The sequence below is a fragment of the Palaemon carinicauda genome, chromosome 22, assembly GCF_036898095.1.
Source record: "Palaemon carinicauda isolate YSFRI2023 chromosome 22, ASM3689809v2, whole genome shotgun sequence".
Taxonomy (NCBI): domain Eukaryota; kingdom Metazoa; phylum Arthropoda; class Malacostraca; order Decapoda; family Palaemonidae; genus Palaemon; species Palaemon carinicauda.
This window is the reverse complement of record NC_090746.1, coordinates 94,869,541-94,890,149: the sequence shown is the minus strand read 5'-3', so window position 1 is coordinate 94,890,149 and position 20,609 is coordinate 94,869,541. Positions and strand designations below refer to the sequence as shown.

The 20,609-nt window shown below is 43.5% G+C and overlaps 1 protein-coding gene across 3 annotated transcripts in view; it reads left to right on the top strand.

The window, feature by feature from the left end:
* GTPBP1 (GTP-binding protein 1) overlaps positions 1-20,335 on the top strand; it is a 125,989-nt gene extending 105,654 nt beyond the window's left edge. For 2 of the 3 annotated variants that reach the window (XM_068346544.1, XM_068346543.1), the window contains one exon: positions 17,578-20,335. In XM_068346544.1, the coding sequence (XP_068202645.1) occupies positions 17,578-17,773 (196 nt within the window). In that variant the 3' untranslated portion in view covers positions 17,774-20,335. The remainder of the gene's footprint in view (positions 1-17,577) is intronic. The other variant, XM_068346545.1, reaches the window with a different exon arrangement.
* The last annotated feature ends 274 nt before the right edge of the window (positions 20,336-20,609 follow it).

The following is a 20,609-nucleotide window of genomic DNA, read 5'->3' as shown; positions in this document are numbered from 1 at the left end:
ACCAAATACAGGTCAGGATACTCAATTATATAACAGGGGAGAGCAGGTTCACACTGATACTTGTAAATAAGTGAAATTTCAAGCCGGGATGTAATACTGTGAATAAATACCCATGAAATTTGCTTTATGGAATGGTAGGGGCAGTCCCAGGAATAATCAAATTCACGAATTGCAAACCTGAGAATGGTAAGGTCTTAATTGTAAATGTTTCCCATCCTGTTTAAGGATATACTGCACTTGTCATCCTTGGAAGAAGTTGCCTGGCATGTTTAATGGTATACCTAGCATCCTTCAGTAGACCTTTCCCAGCTAGTTTGATAATTTACTTTGTTTCCTACAGTAGGAGATTCCCACCCTGGTAAATTATTTACTTCGCAGTGTTAAGTAGAGGTTTACTGGCCTCTTTAAAGGCTTAGTAGCATCCTATAGTATATAGACTCCTCATCTTGTTTAATATACTTTGTACCCCACATTAGAAAATTTCCAGCTTGTTTAAAATTTTATATACTGTAACATCTTATGGAAATTTCCATACCTAATTAATGATTTACTTAGCATTGTTCAGTAGAATTTTCCCAGCTAGCATAACCCTTTGAGCATGATTGAAAGTATTTTACATCCAATTTTTCTACTTCCTTCAACACTATTGGAAATATATTACATCCTGTAATTATCGTTCTTTTTTCTTTTTTTAACTATTTATGTAAATGAATAGCTTACGAAATATATAAATTTTTTTATATTTTTTGAGCTGAGATGAGTGAAGTAAAATGTACAAAAGAAAGTCTGGGCCTTGGGCCAAATCAATTGGAGAAAAGTGTACACTCAAAGGGTTAATGATTTATGAAGCCACTTACAGTAGAAGGTCCCCTATCTGTTCCTGATTTGCATAGGTTTCTACAGTGGAAGTTTGTCTGTCTGTACAATTACTGCTCATGCTTAAAAACTTATTGTAGAATGTAGTTTTCTTTCCTTTGTCTAGCTGCAAGTAGATAAATATACTTTACTGCACTCAGTTTGAGATATATACTGCACAGCTTTAGTGAAGTAAGCTAGTGTTGATCTCAGACAAATCTGTTTAGAGCATATACCAGAATTGAAAGGACTTAAACAACTGTTGTAAGGAGAGCTTACTATGTTTTTTATCATGTTATGAATTGATTAGTTGTCTGAGAATTATGCTGTAAAACTTTCTGAGATAAAAATTGAAAAGGGTCTGTGCTTCTATCTCTAAATTAAATCCCATTAGTACTGCTTGGGGAAAGTAATGAAAATTCATGGCTCAAAACCTTTAGATTCTCTAATAATGATAAAATTTCTTTTCTTGTGTAAATACACTATTGTAATGTTGTATAACCTAAATTTTTATCCTTAACCCTTTTAATGCTAGGTGATGATAGAGTCCATTTTCATTTCTTTTGGTAGTATTGTAAGTTTATTAACCATAAGTCTCACTGTCTTGATAATTTTAAATATTTAACTTAGCCGGTGAATATATAGCTGCAACTCTGTTGCTCGACAGACAACTCTACGGAAAAACTCGCCAGCGATCGCTACACAGGTTGCGGGTGTGCCCAACAGCGCCATCTGTCGACCAGATACCCAGCTCTTATGTAAACAAAGACTCAATTTTCTCTCTGTCGACGTGTCGACAAGACGTACTTTACTCGCTGTTGCTAAACTGGAGTTTTTCACATCTAATTGGTGAAGTACTATATTCTAGTTTTGAGCTTTCGCTGTGCAGGGTTTTTCTTCAAATAAATCCTTGAACTCTTTTTTGTATCGGATTCTTTGTTGATGACTTAGATCGTTTTTTGGAATTTTCCCTTGACCAATTCAAAATGGCTGACCCTTCACAAGTTCCCAAATTTAGGAAATGCAATGCTAGGGACTGTTCTAGGCGTCTTCCGAAGGCTTCTATCGACCCTGACACTGTTTGTTCCAATTGTCGGGGTAAAACCTGTCAATTGGAAGATCGGTGTGAGGAGTGCGTTGGCCTTTCGGAATTCGATTTTATCGAATTTCAAAAGTACACACGTAGGCTAGAGAGAGATAGAGTTAGGAGAAGTTCTTCTCAATCTATTGATGTATCCTCTCCTCATGCCCCACAACCTATTCCTTCCCCTGTAGTGGTTGCTCCTAACCCCCCTCCTGGCACTCAGGAACCATCGATGGCTGACATGATGCGTGCCATCCAGGTGAGAGAGTTAAGTCCCTTGCTAGTGACCGTAATCAGCTCATGGCGGATGTTAAGGAGCTTAAGTGCCAAAGTGCAGTGGGAAGTGCTAAAGTGCCAAGTGATAGTGTTGTGGACAGTGTTGCGCTTGAGGGTTCGTCTGTTCGTGCCTGTCGTCCTCCTAGTCCGGGACCTCTTGCAAGCTCCCAAGTCCAGGGGAGAAGCAATGTCGTACGACGCATGGGTTCGAGAGGCTTTAATCAGCGAACAGACGTTCCCTCCGTGGTATCGGGCGTATCTCCCCAAGATCGCTCCTACCTACCTAAGACGAGAGAGCCCATTTATACCTCGTCGTCTGAAGGTGTTTCTCGCAAGAAACTTTGGACCAAGGTCTCGCGACCGTTAAAACGTAAATCGGTCCCTTCAGCACAAGTCCAACGGCCCGGTTGTAGCCACTGGGTCAGTTCGGACTCGTTGCCGTCATCCGATGACTGCTCACCGCCTAAGAGAGGCAAAGCGGTACCGCTTCAGACATTAACACCGTCTGTCGCCGCACCTGCTCCCGTAGACCCTAAGTGGTCTTTACAGCAAGACATGCAGTCTAAGCTTACGTCTCTGATGCAGGACTTTCATGCGGAGAAGGTTGCTGCCGTACCAGCTAGTGCAGTACCTAGCCTACAACCCTCCAAGCGATCGGTTGTGCGTCCTGTGGACGCTGAGGTAACCTTCTCACGCACACCAGTTGAGAGAGTTCCTCCACCCATGCGTTCCAGTGTGGTCTGCCAGCCGCATGTTGACGTTAAGCGACGCACGGAGGTTGGCTTTGACGTTCTGGATGTTCAACAACCTTCAGAGTTGCCTTGTTTTGACGCGGTGCGTCAACCTTCGCAACCCAGTGTGGTTTCCACTGCGCAACCCAGTCAGTCTAGACAGTCTCGGGTAGACGCTGTGCGTCCTCGCGCTACCATGGTTGTTGCCAGCTCACAGACTGGGCAGCAGGTCCATGACGTTGCGTCCGGCTCAGTCACGCATGCACCAGTGCGACCGGACTCAGCGAACCAGCCGTTACCCACTCCGTTGCCGTTTCCTCATCAGTTGTCGGATGAGGAACTTTCTGATGATGATGTTGCTGCGCATCAAGATGAACAACAATCAGAATTGGACAAGCCTAAGTCTACTCAACCCTCTTTGGAGTTTAGAAAAGTTTTGGCTATTTTCAAAGAGCTGTTTCCTGACCAGTTTGTTTCTGTGGCTCCTCGTTCTCCGCCTTCAGAGTTTGTTTTAGGCATGCCTTCTACCGCACCTGCCTTTACTAGACTTGTCCTCGCACGCTCGTCCAAGAGAGCTTTGCGGGTGATAGGAGACTGGTTACAGTCCAAAAAGAGTTTAGGGAAGACAGCATTTGCTTTTCCCCCTGCTAGACTCTCTTCTAGATCGAGCGTCTGGTATGCCACGGGAGAAGTTCTCGGCTTGGGAGTTCCTGCCTCTGCCCAGGGCGACTTCTCAAGTCTTGTAGACTCTCCCCGCTGCCTTGCCATGAGACGCTCAAAGATTTTATGGTCATCATCGGACCTGGACCACCTTTTGAAAGGAATCTTTAGGGCCTTTGAAGTTTTTAACTTCTTAGACTGGTGCCTTGGAGCCCTAAGCAGGAAGATCTCTTCGACAGATAAAGAGACTTCCTTGCTCATTATGTCCTGCATGGACAAGGCCGTCCGTGATGGGTCTAATGAGCTTGCTGCATCATTTGTGTCCGGAGTCCTAAAAAGCGAGAATCTCTCTGCTCATTCCTTTCTGCTGGAGTTACACCGTGGCAGAGATCTGAGCTTCTCTTTGCTCCTCTTTCCAAGTGCCTTTTTCCAGAAGTCCTGATAAAGGAAATAGCCGCTTCGTTAGTGCAGAAGGACACTCACGATCTTGTTGCGTCCTCAGCTCGCAAAGCTCCCCCTTTGCCTACCTTGTCAGCTACACCAAGGATGGACACTCCAGCGTCTCGCTTTATTCCGCCCTTTCGTGGCAGAGCCTCCAGCAGAGGAGGTGCTCGTGCCGAAGGGAAGCGAGGGAAGAAGAAAGGATCCAAGTCCTTTAAGGGCAGAGTCTGACTGCCCGCAACTTCAGACAGCAGTGGGAGCCAGACTCAAGAACTTCTGGCAGGCCTGGGAGAAGAGAGGCGCAGATGCACAATCTGTGAAGTTGCTCAGAGAGGGGTACAAGATCCCTTTTGTACGGAAACCCCCTCTAGCAACGTCTCCCATCGATCTCTCTCCCAGGTACAGAGAGGAAGAAAAGAGACGAGCCTTGAAACGGGAAGTGTCTCTTTTGCTAGAGAAGGGAGCGGTGGTCAAAGTCTCGGACCTTCAATCTCCGGGATTCTACAACCGCCTCTTCTTGGTTTCAAAGAAGACAGGAGGGTGGAGGCCGGTGCTAGACGTCAGTGCTCTGAATGTCTTTGTCACAAAGACGACGTTCTCCATGGAGACCACAAAGTCAGTCTTAGCAGCGGTCAGAAGGGTAGACTGGATGGTCTATTTAGACCTAAGGGACGCCTACTTCCACGTCCCCATCCACCCAGACTCCCAACCTTTTCTGAGATTCGTTTTCGAAAAGGTGGTCTACCAGTTTCGGGCCCTGTGCTTTGGCCTAAGCACAGCTCCTCTCGTGTTTACGAGGCTGATGAGGAATGTAGCCAAATTCCTCCATTTATCGGACATCCGAGCCTCCCTTTATTACGACGACTGGCTTCTCAGAGCCTCTTCCAGTCGTCGCTGTCTGAAGGATCTAAAGTGGACTCTAGATCTGACCAAGGAATTGGGTCTCCTTGTCAATTTGGAAAAGTCGCAACTGGTCCCATCCCAAACTATTGTGTATTTAGGGATGGAGATTCACAGTCTAGCTTTTCGGGCTTTTCCGTCGGCCCCCAGAATAAGTCAAGCCCTGTTATGCATCCAGAACATGCTGAAGAAGGAACGCTGCTCAGTCAGGCTGTGGATGAGTCTGGTAGGGACGCTATCATCCCTGGAACAATTTGTGTCATTAGGAAGACTACACCTCCGTCCGCTTCAATACCATCTAGCTTTTCACTGGAAAAAGGACAAGACGCTAGAAGCGGTCTCGATCCCCATTTCCGAAAAGATGAAGTCTTGTCTGACTTGGTGGAAGGACACTATCAACTTAAGAGAGGGTCTTCCCCTGGCTGTTCAGACTCCCAACCACGTTCTCTTCTCGGACGCATCGGACGTGGGCTGGGGCGCGACATTAGACGGTCGGGAATGTTCAGGACTGTGGAAGTCGAGTCAGAGGATCATGCATATCAACTGCAAGGAGCTGTTGGCAGTACATCTGGCCTTGAAAAGCTTCAGGTCTCTCCTTCGAGGCAAAGTGGTGGAAGTGAACTCAGACAACACCACTGCCTTGGCGTACATCTCCAAGCAAGGAGGGACCCACTCACTGACGTTGTACGAGATTGCAAGGGAGCTGCTCATCTGGTCAAAAGGTCAAGACATCTCACTAGTAACGAGGTTCATCCAAGGCAACTTGAATGTCATGGCAGATTGTGTCAGTCGGAAAGGGCAAGTAATTCCAACCGAATGGACCCTCCACAAGGATGTATGCAAGAGACTTTGGGCCACTTGGGGCCAACCAACCATAGATCTCTTTGCAACCTCGCTGACCAAGAGGCTCCCAATCTATTGCTCACCAGTCCCGGACCCAGCAGCAATACATATAGATGCCTTTCTCCTAGATTGGTCACATCTAGATCTCTACGCATTCCCACCGTTCAAGATTGTCAACAAGGTACTGCAGAAGTTCGCCTCTCACGAAGGGACAAGGTTGACGCTAGTTGCTCCCCTCTGGCCCGCGAGAGAATGGTTCACCGAGGTACTTCGATGGCTAGTAGACGTTCCCAGAAGTCTTCCTCTAAGGGTGGACCTTCTACGTCAGCCACACGTAAAGAAGGTACACCAAAGCCTCCTCGCTCTTCGTCTGACTGCCTTCAGACTATCGAAAGACTCTCGAGAGCTAGAGGCTTTTCGAAGGAGGCAGCCAGTGCGATTGCTAGAGCAAGGAGAGCATCCACCCTTAGAGTCTACCAATCGAAGTGGGAAGTCTTCCGAGACTGGTGCAAGTCAGTCTCTGTATCCTCGACCAGTACCTCTGTAGCTCAAATAGCTGATTTTCTCTTATACCTGAGAAAAGGACGATCCCTTTCAGCTCCCACTATCAAGGGCTACAGAAGCATGTTGGCATCGGTCTTCCGGCATAGAGGCTTAGATCTTTCCAACAATAAAGATCTTCAGGACCTCCTTAAGTCTTTTGAGACCACTAAGGAGCGTCGTTTGGTTACACCTGGTTGGAATTTAGACGTGGTACTAAGATTCCTCATGTCAGACAGTTTTGAGCCGCTACAATCAGCCTCCCTGAAAGATCTCACTTTAAAGACACTTTTCCTGGTATGCTTAGCCTCAGCTAAAAGAGTCAGTGAGATTCATGCCTTCAGCAAGAACATCGGATTTTCGTCAGAAAACGCCACATGTTCGCTACAACTTGGTTTTCTAGCCAAAAATGAGCTGCCTTCTCGACCTTGGCCTAAATCGTTCGATATTCCCAGCTTATCGAAGATTGTAGGCAATGAACTAGAAAGAGTCTCATGCCCTGTGAGAGCTCTTAAGTTCTATTTAAAGCACACTAAACCTTTACGAGGCCAATCTGAAGCTTTATGGTGTTCAGTTAAGAAACCATCTTTGCCTATGTCAAAAAATGCTTTATCCTACTTTATCAGACTGTTAATACGAGAAGCTCATTCACATCTGAGTGAGGAAGACCAAGCTTTGCTTAAGGTGAGGACACACGAAGTTAGAGCTGTCGCAACTTCCGTGGCCTTTAAGCAAAATAGATCTCTGCGAAGTATAATGGACGCAACCTATTGGAGAAGCAAGTCAGTGTTCGCGTCTTTTTATCTAAAGAATGTCCAGTCTCTTTACGAGGACTGCTACACACTGGGACCATTCGTAGCAGCGAGTGCAGTAGTGGGTGAGGGCTCAACCACTACAATTCCCTAATTCCATACCCTTTTAATCTGTCTCTTGAAATGTTTTTTAATGTTGTTTTTTGGGTTGTCCGGAAGGCTAAGAAGCCTTTCGCATCCTGGTTGATTTGGCGGGTGGTCAAAGTCATTTCTTGAGAGCGCCTAGATTAGGGGTTTGATGAGGTCCTGTTGTATGGGTTGCAACCCTTGATACTTCAGCTCCTAGGGGTCGATCAGCATCCTAAGAGGATCGCGAGGCTCCGTAAGGAAGACGTACTTAAAAGGCAGAGTAATTGTTCAAGTCGATTTCCTTACCAGGTACCTATTTATTTTGTTTTTGTTATTTTGATAACTTCTAAAATGAAATAAAAAATCCTTAGCTCATAAAATGTAAACATATATTACTGGTCTCTACCCACCATCCTGGGTGTGAATCAGCTATATATTCACCGGCTAAGTTAAATATTTAAAAATGATATTTTGATTATAAAATAAATTTTTGAATATACTTACCCGGTGAATATAAATTAAATGACCCTCCCTTCCTCCCCAATAGAGACGCAGTGGGACGAGGAGAAAATTGAGTCTTTGTTTACATAAGAGCTGGGTATCTGGTCGACAGATGGCGCTGTTGGGCACACCCGCAACCTGTGTAGCGATCGCTGGCGAGTTTTTCCGTAGAGTTGTCTGTCGAGCAACAGAGTTGCAGCTATATATTCACCGGGTAAGTATATTCAAAAATTTATTTTATAATCAAAATATCATTTTTCTATACAACTGTGTCTCGTTGCTGATTCAACAAGAATAGTCAGTGAATCCCATCATATATATAATTCATGCAACTTGGGTTTTTTCCTAAAAACCTAGATTAAATTGTATTTGAAATGTTTTACTGTTGTTCTTCAGTAATGGCTATCAAGGCAGTAAGTATTCGAGAGTTGACTCAGTACTGAAGACATATCATTGAAAGGTTCTAATGGATTCTTATTAGAGTGTTACTTTACTTATAGTTAGGACACTTATTTCTTTGAGTATCTTTTTAATTGGTAACATCTGTACCATCACCAATAAGGCAATGTTAACAGTATGACTGGATGATATCACAAAGAATTATTTTCAAATTAATTGTTCCTATGTAACATACAAACCCTTGTCCTTCAAGTAAGGAGATTACTTTGGTGTGAGCTGAAATTGGTCGTTGAAATGGATAATGAGCAGTTATCGGACTGGAGCAGGTGGGGAAAAGCCCGGGCTCCCTTCTCAGTCAGTTCTCTCTCCACTTTTGCTTTGACTGTTGTGTTGTTCGCACATGCTCATAGAGCTCTTTCAAACTGTTAACTTGCTTTCTCTTACAGTTTTTTGGTTGTTGATAACATTGAATGGAAACTAGAAATTTGCCCAAGAAGACTGGCTAAGGCTGCAGCCACTGCTGGCTCTTCGGGGAGTGTGCCTATGCCCTTAGATCGGTCCCTGTGGGAGTAAGATGCAGGGGTCAGGAGAGTGCGATTCAACATCGGCTTTATTTACAGGCTTTTCCGATGTGCTGGCATCCCCGATTGTTTGCCACTTGCCAGCAAAGGCTGAGGGAACTTCTGACTCAATCGTGCAGGCTGTTGACGACGAGTTTGACCTAAGGAAGGTTTGGGCTTCCTCATGTTTTTCAGGTAGGCCCTCCATGACTGTTTTGAGGCAGGTGGTAGCCAAGAGTGCCTCTTTCCAGTACCTGGTTTAGCTGGTTACCCCAATAACCAGCTGGGATAGGGCTCTGCTGTCTGGTACACAGTCTGTCCCAAGGTTGATGATGGAGCTACAATGACCTCTATCTTCATTCCTTCATGGACATTGGATGCCAGCTTCTTCCTCCTTCGTTGACTGGATAGCAAAAGAGAGGATGGCACTATTTGGTGTTGTACTAATACACTAGTAGGCCTTGGTCTCCATGCCTCCGGTCATGGGACCATGGGTGACCCTTCTGCCATGTCCCATGGCCCCAGAGGCAGCCGCGTGCTTGTGGGTCGCATACTAAGAGATTTTTTCCCATTGCTGTAGGCTTGCCATGGTCTTCTTTGGCCCTGACTACGAGCCTTGTTCTGTCCTTGGGATGGAACTTATGAGGGAGAGTAGATTCTCTAGACTGTATTGCCTCACCTTCACCCATGGCGACGGATGGGGCCGCTCATGAGCAGGAGGTCTCTTGGTCTTCGGACCATGATCTGAAGCCCACGGAGGCTGATTACCCTGAGTTGGAGAGTTTGTTTCAGGAGGTGCTTTCACTATTTTGTGAGTGCAGGGGCCAGGGGAGGGAGGTGACCAGGATTCCATCGGCAAGGAGGACTTTATTAATTGATCAACATTTCAGTGCCCCTCAAGGATTGAAGTCCTTGCTGGCTTTACCTTGGTTGGACCTTGTGGACTTAGACATGAACTGGGTAGATGATGAGATCTGTGGATTTGAAAATATGCTCTGCTTAGGCTGTTCAAACAAAATTTTGCCTCTCCCACTCTCTGGGCAATGGAGGTTCGTTATGCATGAGAGCGCCATGTGTACACCTTTGCAGGTAGACCCATTAGTTTACACCCCTGCATCTGATTCGGCAGAAATGGAGGCTTTGTCCGTGGCCTCTCCATGCTGTTGGCTGGCTCGACCAGTGGTCGGGCACAGAGATATACTTTGTGAAGTTGAAGGGGTTAGCAACCTTAGCAGCTTTGGAGAGGTACAAGAGCCTTTTGCTGTCTGAAAGGAAGGCAATAACCTTCCCAGCTCACTAGACAGCAAAGCTATGGGCTAATTTGGTTTTGAGTAACGACAAAAAAAAGCTTTGGTTACTGATAGATAAGCTTTGATTTCATTTCAGGGCTCCTATATTTATTTTTTAAATATTAAACTTAGCCGGTGAATATATAATAGCTGCAACTCTGCGGCTCGACAGACAACATACTCAAAAAACTCGCGAGCGATCGCTATGCAGGTTGCGGGTGTGCCCACCAGCGCCAACTGTCGGCCAGATACCACTCTTGAATGTAAACAAAACCTCCAATTCTTCTCTGTCGACGTTGACGACAAGACGTACTTATACTCGCTGTAGAACCTGGAGTTTTAAATATTAAACTTAGCCGGTGAATATATAATAGCTGCAACTCTGCGGCTCGACAGACAACATACTCAAAAAACTCGCGAGCGATCGCTATGCAGGTTGCGGGTGTACCCACCAGCGCCAACTGTCGGCCAGATACCACTCTTGAATGTAAACAAAACCTTCAATTCTTCTCTGTCGACGTTGACGACAAGACGTACTTATACTCGCTGTAGAACCTGGAGTTTTCCCATCATATTTGGTGAAGTACTTTATTTTGGTTTGAGCTTTCGCAGTACAGGTGTTTTTCCTCAACATAAACTCTTGAACTCTTTATTGAATCGGATTATTTGTTGATGACTTGGATTGTTTTTGGAATTTTCTTTGACTAATTCAAAATGGCTGACCCTTCTCAAGTACCTAGATTTCGAAAGTGTAATGCTAGGGACTGTAATAGGCGTCTTCCAAAGGCTTCTCTCGACCCTCATACTGTTTGTTCCAATTGTCGGGGTAAAACCTGTCAATTGGGAGATCGGTGTGAGGAATGCGTGGGCCTTTCGGAATTCGATTTTATCGAATATGATAAGTATACACGCAGACTAGAGAGAGATAGGGTAAGGAGAAGTTCATCTAGGTCCGTAGATTTTTCCTCTCCACATGCCCCTGAACCTAATCCTTCCCCTGTAGTGGTTGTTCCTAACCCCCCTTCTAGCACTCAGGAACCGTCTATGCAAGACATGTTACGTGCTATTCATGCCTTGGGGGAGAGAGTTGAAGCGTTAGCAAGTGACCGTAATCAACTCATGGCTGACGTGAAGGAACTTAAGTGCCACAGTGCCACGGCGGAAAGTGGGAAAGTGATTAGTGCGCAAAGTGTTGTGAACAGTGTTGCGACCGAGGGTTCGTCTGTTCGTGCCTGTCGTTCACCTAGTCCGGGACCTCTTGCAAGCTCCCAAGCCCAGGGGAGAAGCAATGTCGTACGACTTATGGGTTCGAGAGGCCTTGATCAGCGAACAGACGTTCCCTCTATGGTATCAGGCGTATCTCGTCAAGATCGCCCCTACCATAAGACGAGAGAGCCCATTTTTACCTTGTCTTCCGAAGGCGTTTCACGCAAGAAACCATGGAGCAAGGTTTCTAGGCCTTTGAAACGCAAGTCGGTCCCTTCAGGACAGGTCCAACGTCCCGGATGTAGTCATTGGGACAGTTCGGACCCGTTGCTGTCATCGGATGACTGCTCGCCGCCTAAGCAAGGCAAAGTTGTGCCGTCTCAGACGCTAACCCCGGCTGTTACCGCACCCGTTACCGTAGACCCTAAATGGGTTATACTGCAGGACATGCAGTCTAAGCTTGCGTCCCTTATGGAAGATTACAACGCAGAGAAGGTTTCCGTTGAACCTAGCCGTTTATCTCATGGAGATCCTGGCCGTCAGCCACCCAAGCGTTCTGTTGTGCGTCCTGTTGACGTTGGTGTTGCCAGCTCACGTCAACCAGTTGGGGTTGTACCACACCCGATGCGGTCTCGTGTGGACTTTCAACCGCATGTGGACGTTAAGCAACTCACTGATGCGCCTGGTGACGTTCAGGACGTTCGCCAACCATCAGAGTTGACTTGTTTTGACGCGGTGCGTCAACCTCCGCAACCTAGAGTTGTTTTGACTGCACAACCCAGGCGGTCTAAGCAGTCTCGGGTGGACGCTGTGCGTCCTCACGCACCTGTTGTTGTTGTTGACAGTTCCCAGACTGTTCAGCAGTTTCAGGACGCTGCGTCCTGCTCCGCCACTTATGCACCAGTGCGGGCGGACGCTGCGTGTTAAGCATTGCCTACCCCTTTGCTTGTTTCTCATCAGTTATCAGATGAGGAACTTTCGGATGAGGACGTTGCTGACCCTCAGCCTGAGGATCATCCTTCAGATATTGATGAGCCTAGAGCAGTTCCGCCATCTATGGACTTTAAGAAAGTCATGCTCATTTTTAAAGAGTTGTTCCCTGAACACTTTGTCTCTGTGGCTCCTCGTTCGCCGCCGTCTGAGTTTGTTTTAGGCGTACCTGCTGCCATGCCAGCCTTTACAAAACTCGTTCTCTCTCGCTCATCCAAGAGAGCTTTACGGCTGTTAGGCGATTGGTTAGAAACCAAGAGGAGTTTAGGGAAGACTTCCTTTGCCTTCCCCCCAACTAAACTCTCGTCTAGATCGAGCGTCTGGTATGCCACGGGAGAAGTTCTCGGCTTGGGAGTTCCTGCCTCTGCCCAGGGCGACTTCTCAAGTCTTGTAGACTCTCCCCGCCGTCTAGCCATGAGACGCTCGAAGATTAGTTGGTCATCCTCAGACCTGGACCATCTACTTAAGGGCATCTTTAGGGCTTTTGAAGTTTTTAACTTCCTTGACTGGTGTTTGGGAGCCCTGAGTAGGAAAATCTCATCAGCCGATAGAGATGTTTCCTTACTCATTATGTCCTGCATGGATAAGGCCATCCGCGATGGATCCAACGAGCTCTCCGCCTCGTTTACGTCAGGAGTCCTAAAGAAACGAGAGTCTCTGTGCTCTTTTCTGTCAGCAGGAGTGACGCCCTGTCAACGATCTGAGCTACTCTTTGCCCCTTTATCTAAGTTCTTGTTTCCTGAACTTTTAGTTAAGGAAATATCGTTGTCCCTTGTGCAGAAGGACACCCATGACTTGGTTGCGTCCTCGGCTCGCAAAGGGACCCCTTCGTCTGCCTTGTCTGCTAGACTTAGGATAGACACTCCAGCGTCCAGGTTTATTCCGCCCTTTCGTGGCAGAGCCCCCAGCAGGGGAAGTACTCGTGCCGAAGGGAAGAGAGGAAAGAGGAAAGGAGCCAAGTCCTCGCGAGGCAGAGTCTGACTGCCCGCAGCTTCAGACAGCAGTAGGTGCCAGACTCAAGAACTTCTGGCAAGCCTGGGAGAAGAGAGGCGCAGATCAACAGTCTGTGAGGTTGCTCAGAGAGGGGTACAAAATCCCATTTGTACGCAAACCTCCTCTAGCGACGTCTCCCATCGATCTCTCTCCCAGGTACCGAGAGGAAGCAAAGAGACAAGCCCTGAAACTAGAAGTGTCTCTTTTGCTAGAGAAGGGAGCGGTGGTCAAAGTCTCGGACCTTCAATCACCGGGGTTTTACAACCGTCTCTTCCTAGTACCGAAGAAGACAGGAGGTTGGAGACCGGTGCTAGACGTCAGTGCTCTGAATGTCTTTGTCACAAAGACAAAGTTCACCATGGAGACCACGAAGTCAGTTTTAGCAGCGGTCAGAAAGGGAGACTGGATGGTCTCTCTCGACCTAAGAGACGCTTACTTCCACATCCCCATTCACTCAGATTCCCAACCTTTTCTGAGATTTGTGTTCGACAATGTGGTGTACCAGTTTCGGGCCCTGTGCTTTGGCCTAAGTCCTGCTCCTCTCGTGTTTACGAGGCTTATGAGGAATGTGGCAAAATTCCTTCATTTATCGGGTATCCGAGCCTCCCTTTATTTGGACGACTGGCTTCTCAGAGCCTCGTCCAGTCATCGCTGTCTGAAGGATCTCAATTGGACTTTAGAGCTGACCAAGGAATTGGGACTTCTGGTCAACTTGGAAAAGTCCCAGCTGATCCCATCCCAAACTATTCTGTATTTAGGGATGGAGATTCGCAGTCCAGTTTTTCGGGCTTTTCCGTCGGCCCCCAGAATAGATCAAGCCCTGCTCGTAATCCAAAAGATGTTGAAGAGAGAACGTTGCTCAGTCAGGAATTGGATGAGTCTGATAGGAACTCTATCTTCCCTGGAGCAGTTTGTCTCGCTAGGAAGGCTACACCTCCGACCTCTACAATTCCATCTAGCTTTTCACTGGAAAAAGGACAAGACGCTAGAGGCGGTCTCGATCCCGATTTCCGAAACAGTAAAGACTTGCCTGAATTGGTGGAAAGACAATATCAGTCTACGAGAGGGACTTCCCCTAGCAGTTCAGAAACCAAACCACGTTCTCTTCTCAGACGCATCGGATTTGGGTTGGGGTGCGACACTGGACGGTCGGGAATGCTCAGGTCTGTGGACCTCAAGTCAGAGGAGCATGCATATCAACGGCAAGGAGCTTTTGGCAGTTCACCTGGCCTTGATAAGCTTCGAGAGTCTCCTTCGAGACAAAGTGGTGGAGGTCAACTCGGACAACACCACAGCCTTGGCGTACATTTCCAAACAAGGAGGTACCCACTCCCTGACACTGTACGAGATCGCAAGGGACCTGCTCATCTGGTCAAGAGATCGAGGCATCTCCCTAGTGACGAGGTTTATCCAGGGCGACTTGAACGTTCTAGCAGATTGTCTCAGTCGGAAAGGTCAGGTAATTCCAACCGAATGGACCCTCCACAAGGATGTGTGCAAGAGGCTTTGGGCGACTTGGGGTCAACCCACCATAGACCTCTTTGCAACCTCGATGACCAAGAGGCTTCCAATCTATTGCTCTCCAGTCCCAGACCCAGCAGCAATACATATAGATGCCTTTCTCCTAGACTGGTCTCACCTAGACCTATACGCATTCCCACCATTCAAGATTGTCAACAAGGTACTGCAGAAGTTCGCCTCTCACGAAGGGACAAGGTTGACGTTAGTTGCTCCCCTCTGGCCCGCGAGAGAATGGTTCACCGAGGTACTTCGATGGCTGGTAGACTTTCCCAGAAGTCTTCCTCTAAGAGTAGACCTATTACGTCAGCCACACGTAAAGAAGGTACACCAAAGCCTCCACGCTCTTCGTCTGACTGCCTTCAGACTATCGAAAGACTCTCGAGAGCTAGAGGCTTTTCGAAGGAGGCAGCCAGTGCGATTGCAAGAGCGAGGAGAGCTTCTAACATTAGAGTTTACCAATCGAAGTGGGAAATCTTCCGAGACTGGTGCAAGTCAGTATCTGTAACCTCGTCCAGTACCTCTGTAGCCCAAATCGCGGACTTTCTCTTATACCTGAGAAGAGTTCGCTCCCTTTCAGCTCCCACGATCAAGGGCTACAGGAGCATGTTGGCTTCGGTCTTCCGGCATAGAGGCTTAGATCTTTCCAACAATAAAGATCTACAAGATCTCCTTAAGTCTTTTGAGACCTCTAAGGAACGTCGTTTGGCTACACCTGGATGGAATTTAGACGTGGTCCTAAGATTCCTCATGTCAGACAGGTTCGAGCCTTTACATTCAGCCTCCCTGAAGGATCTCACTCTTAAGACTTTTCCTGGTGTGCTTGGCCCCAGCTAAAAGAGTCAGTGAGCTTCATGCCTTCAGCAAGAACATCGGTTTTTCGACAGAAAAAGCCTCTTGTTCTCTTCAACTTGGTTTCCTGGCCAAGAATGAACTGCCTTCTCGTCCTTGCCCTAAATCTTTTGATATTCCTAGCTTATCAAAGATCGTAGGCAACGAGTTAGAGAGAGTATTATGCCCCGTTAGAGCTCTTAAGTTTTATTTAGCTCGTACTAAGCCTTTAAGAGGTAAATCTGAAGCGTTATGGTGTTCGGTTAAGAAACCATCCTTACCTATGTCAAAGAATGCTTTGTCATATTTTATCAGATTGTTAATACGAGAAGCTCATTCACACTTGAGTGAGGAAGACCGATCTTTGCTTAAGGTTAAGACGCACGAGATTAGAGCTCTAGCAACTTCCGTGGCCTTTAAGCAAAATAGATCTCTGCAAAGTATCATGGACGCGACCTTTTGGAGAAGCAAGTCAGTGTTCGCGTCATTTTACTTGAAAGATGTCCAGACTCTTTACGAGGACTGCTACACACTGGGTCCATTCGTAGCAGCGAGTGCAGTAGTGGGTGAGGGCTCAACCACTACACTTCCCTAATTCCATATCCTTTTAATCTGTCTCTTGAAATGTTTTTAATATTGTTTTTTGGGTTGTACGGAAGGCTAAGAAGCCTTTCGCATCCTGGTTGATTTGGCGGGTGGTCAAAGTCATTTCTTGAGAGCGCCCAGATTAGGGGTTTGATGAGGTCCTGTTGTATGGGTTGCAGCCCTTGATACTTCAGCTCCTGGGAGTCTGTCAGCATCCTAAGAGGATCGCTGGGCTCCGTGAGGAAGACAGACTTACAAGGCAGAGTAATCGTCTAAGTCAACTTCCTTACCAGGTACCTATTTATTTTGGTTTTGTTATATTGATAACTGTCAAAATGAAAAAACTCTTAGCTTATACGCTGTAAACATATTAACTCTGGTCTCTACCCACCTCCTTGGGTGTGAATCAGCTATTATATATTCACCGGCTAAGTTTAATATTTAAAAATGATATTTTAATTATAAAATAAATTTTTGAATATACTTACCCGGTGAATATATAAATTAAATGACCCTCCCTTCCTCCCCAATAGAGACGCAGCGGGACGAGAAGAATTGAAGGTTTTGTTTACATTCAAGAGTGGTATCTGGCCGACAGTTGGCGCTGGTGGGCACACCCGCAACCTGCATAGCGATCGCTCGCGAGTTTTTTGAGTATGTTGTCTGTCGAGCCGCAGAGTTGCAGCTATTATATATTCACCGGGTAAGTATATTCAAAAATTTATTTTATAATTAAAATATCATGTTAAGAGATTATGGTTTACTGATTCATTTATTAGAAATAGTCTTCATTGTAATATGTAATCCTTTCATAGATGATAGTTCTGAATATTTTCTCGAGCTTTTAATGTTTTTCAGGCAAAATTCTACAAGTTAGAAAGTAAATGGTGTCCTTAATGTTTTGTCCATTTCATTTACTGCACTGTACTGCAAAAATAGGCTGATTAACATTTAATATCATATGCTAACAGAAATTTTTTTCTGTAAACAGTACAGAAGAGACTGTTAAACATTATCAATCAAGTAAAAACTTAACCATTTCTCCTACATTGGAATTTCTTCCAATTTGGTTAGTGTCTTGATAATGATTTAATTATCTCCTTAGGTATTGCATTACTATATGTAGCTTACTTAATAGTAGCCATCTATATAGTACTACTTTTCAAAAAATTATATAGACATCTTTAAATATTACAGACAAGTTCTGTTTTACCTGTATTTGGCAAAGTAATTTTATTATTTCATGGCTTAGTTAATGTGAGCAATGCAGTATGATGATTTGATTGCAGGTGAATGAATGAATTAGGCTGTTTCAATCGCTCAGACTTGCAACTTGTAAAATGTGGTGGATGGACATGTTTCGAAATGTAAGGTTACGTTGTGAATATTTATATGGAAACCATTTGTGTGTGTTTTAGGGGTTTAGTTGTAAATGGATTAGAATTTTCCTCAGTTGATTATCACCACTTTAATGAAATGTTTTGTATTTTGTAGATCTAGAGGGAACAACAATGCTGCTGTGGGTAACGCGGGATTGCAGAGTCCCACTTCCCAAGTTCCACCAACTTCCCCAACTCCAGCAGTACCTCCTGTTGTCAGTGGCAACACAGTCCCAAATTCTGCGGTTGGGACTCAACCAAGGCCGGAAAGCTGCAATTCTCCGTGCACCGCTACTCAAGTTTCTGTGTGAACCCTCTTTTTACAGTGAAAGGTACTGAAAATTCATGTCTGGTTAAATTAAAAAGAAGTTTTATTTCTTTCTTGTGTAAAGCACAGCATTGCACAGCAACATGTGTATACATTGAAATTCATCTTGAAAAATTGTCTCCTGTAGGTCCATTTTCAATTGAATTTAATGCTTTATTTCATAGAGTCTGTCACCTAATGCTTTGGTTTATGATGAGTCACATTTGTTACCTGATTTTCGAAGAGGATATTTTTTTTCTTTGGCTTGTCACATTTACTGTGTTAATGTTGGAGGAAACTACAAAAGGTTAAGATAGCCATTGTAATGCTAGAGTAAAGTTTGTTTCATAACAAACCAGTATTCTTACTTTAGCCTATATGTGCATCTGTACAGTTGTGCTGCTATGTTAAAGCAAAAGTAATTTATTTATAAAGAAATCTTTAATTTTGTTTTTGAAAACTGTATATATTGCAGATTACCATACATGTACAGTATAATAATTTGAATGATCTAATCACAAAATTTAATGAAAGCATGATATATTTTAGTTTCGTCTATCAGTGCATGATAAATATTTTAAATGTTTACTTTAAGTATTTACTACCTAATTATTTTGAAAGTTTTTGATTCCTTAAAATATTTGTCAGTTTTGTATGACAATATTTTTCCCACTTATTGAGAGGACTTTGGAGATATAATAGAGATACAGTACATTTTTTAAAATGAAAAAATTATTTCATTACAAAATACTGTATACAGTAATTTAAAATTTAAATTGATATGTGGTTTATGTATCCTCTGAATTGTTTCTTTATGTATTGGAGTTGTTTTATTGATTAACCCTTCCTATCTTATAGGAACATTTTTTTCTTCTGTCATCATTGCAAATATTATTTGGTTTTAGTTAGGTAATTTGTATTTCAATTGAAATAAAGCCTTAACTACTCACATCATCTGAACAAACCATTCTAGTTTAGAATCTGAGTGAGTTTTGCTTTTCGGTTATCTTTTGTAATAAAAGTTAGCACGAATGGGATGCCAATACGTGCAGCAGTAAAAAACTGTTAAGATCTTGTTAAACAAGATTACACATACTGTACAGTACTGTACTGTAGGAAGGCCTCTCTAGTTAAATTTTTGATTGATTATGTATTTTTAATCATGTAAACTTACTAAATTTTTGCATAGAAATTTTGAAGTACAGTTAGTTACACTATTGTAGTCCCAGCAGATATATTTTGTAATCTTGATTGGATTCTCACTTGCTTTTTCATTGCTCAATCTATATCAGTTTTGCTTAGGCATCTCTTAGGACTGCTTCTAGGGTTATAAGATACAGTGCAATAGGTTAAAATCTATAATTTAAGCAGTCATGAGTCCTAGTTACATCTAAATTGAAAGAATGATAAAAAAAATTTTGGAGATTGAGCTGGAACTTGTTCTTGAGATGGCAAAATTTGAGTCTTCAAAGATTATAATTATTATCAGTTTTATATAATAATTATTTGTTGTTTTTGTTTTGGTCCTCATTCTTTTATTATATCTGCAGCATTACTATTTCATTACATTTTGGTTTCAGTGAGTTTACCTTTTATTTAACATTTCACTTATCATAGGTCGTTTTATCAAATTATTCAATGATAGTACAGTATTTGACTGGAGTTATTAGATTGCAAGTAGAATTTATTAGAAGCTCAGTTATATGAACTAAGAATTTTAAATTTGATTATATTCAATTCATGTAATAATGAATTATAAATTATGATTAAGGGTTTTATGTTATTTTGATATTATAACTTGTATTTGTGTATCAAATCCCTTATTGCGTTTGCTTCAATTCTAATATTTTTTGGGCTCATTTAACTTTATTAGTTTTCATAATTTTATTACAGTGTATTTAATTTTACTGTCTAATTCATAGTGGACCTCAGAGGAAATGATCTTGCAAAAGAGTTGATTAGGTTTTTTATGAAGTTGGTCATCCTGTATGATTTTTTTCCAGCTTATTTTTTTGGGTGGGGTGGATTTGTAGAACCATTTGCTTGTTGCAAGCTTACACAGTTGAAAAAGACATGATACTAATTTTGCTATATGTATCAACACATTGTTGTGCATTTTAATATTTTGTAAAGTGGGATGAAATTAGTCTAATCCTAGGTTATCGAAAGATCTCATATAATCTAAATGGCACTTTTGTAAAATGAAACAAAACAAATTTTCACATCCCATAGTGTCATAAACCACATCAGTTCCCTCTATTAGTAGATACAGAGGTAAAGTTATGTTTTCTTGATTTTGCAGTGAGAAAGGTATGCTGCTCAAAGAACAGAACTTATATTATGTAGGTTGGACCATAGATCTTTAGGAATCAGGATTTTTGTCCATTTTTTTTAGTATTTAAGGATTTTGTATAAGCAATAAAGAAATGAACTGCTTAAGACAAGTGCAGTAAACCAAAAATTGGTTAGGATTGGTATTTATTTTTCCGAGTGAATATTTTACCTTTATATCTAGGCATATGGATTGCAACTTATGGTTGTATGATGTGATAAAATTAAATATTTTAAAATTTTACAAGTGTTTTATTATCTATTGTCTGGGATTCCCTCTTGGGTTATGCTGGATTAGTTTTCTAAGCAAGATAAGCTAGGGCTTTATGTTCTTAGTGGTTACATTTATCTGTAGTTGAGATTAATGTTCTTTGAAAAATTTAAATCAATAGAACTTTGCTGAATGCAATGTATTTTGGGGGAAATATTGAATTAGTGTCCATGTCTGTCTGTAGCAATTTTCATGTGAACTAAATATAGTCTAAGACTATTATATGATTTGTTAAGGA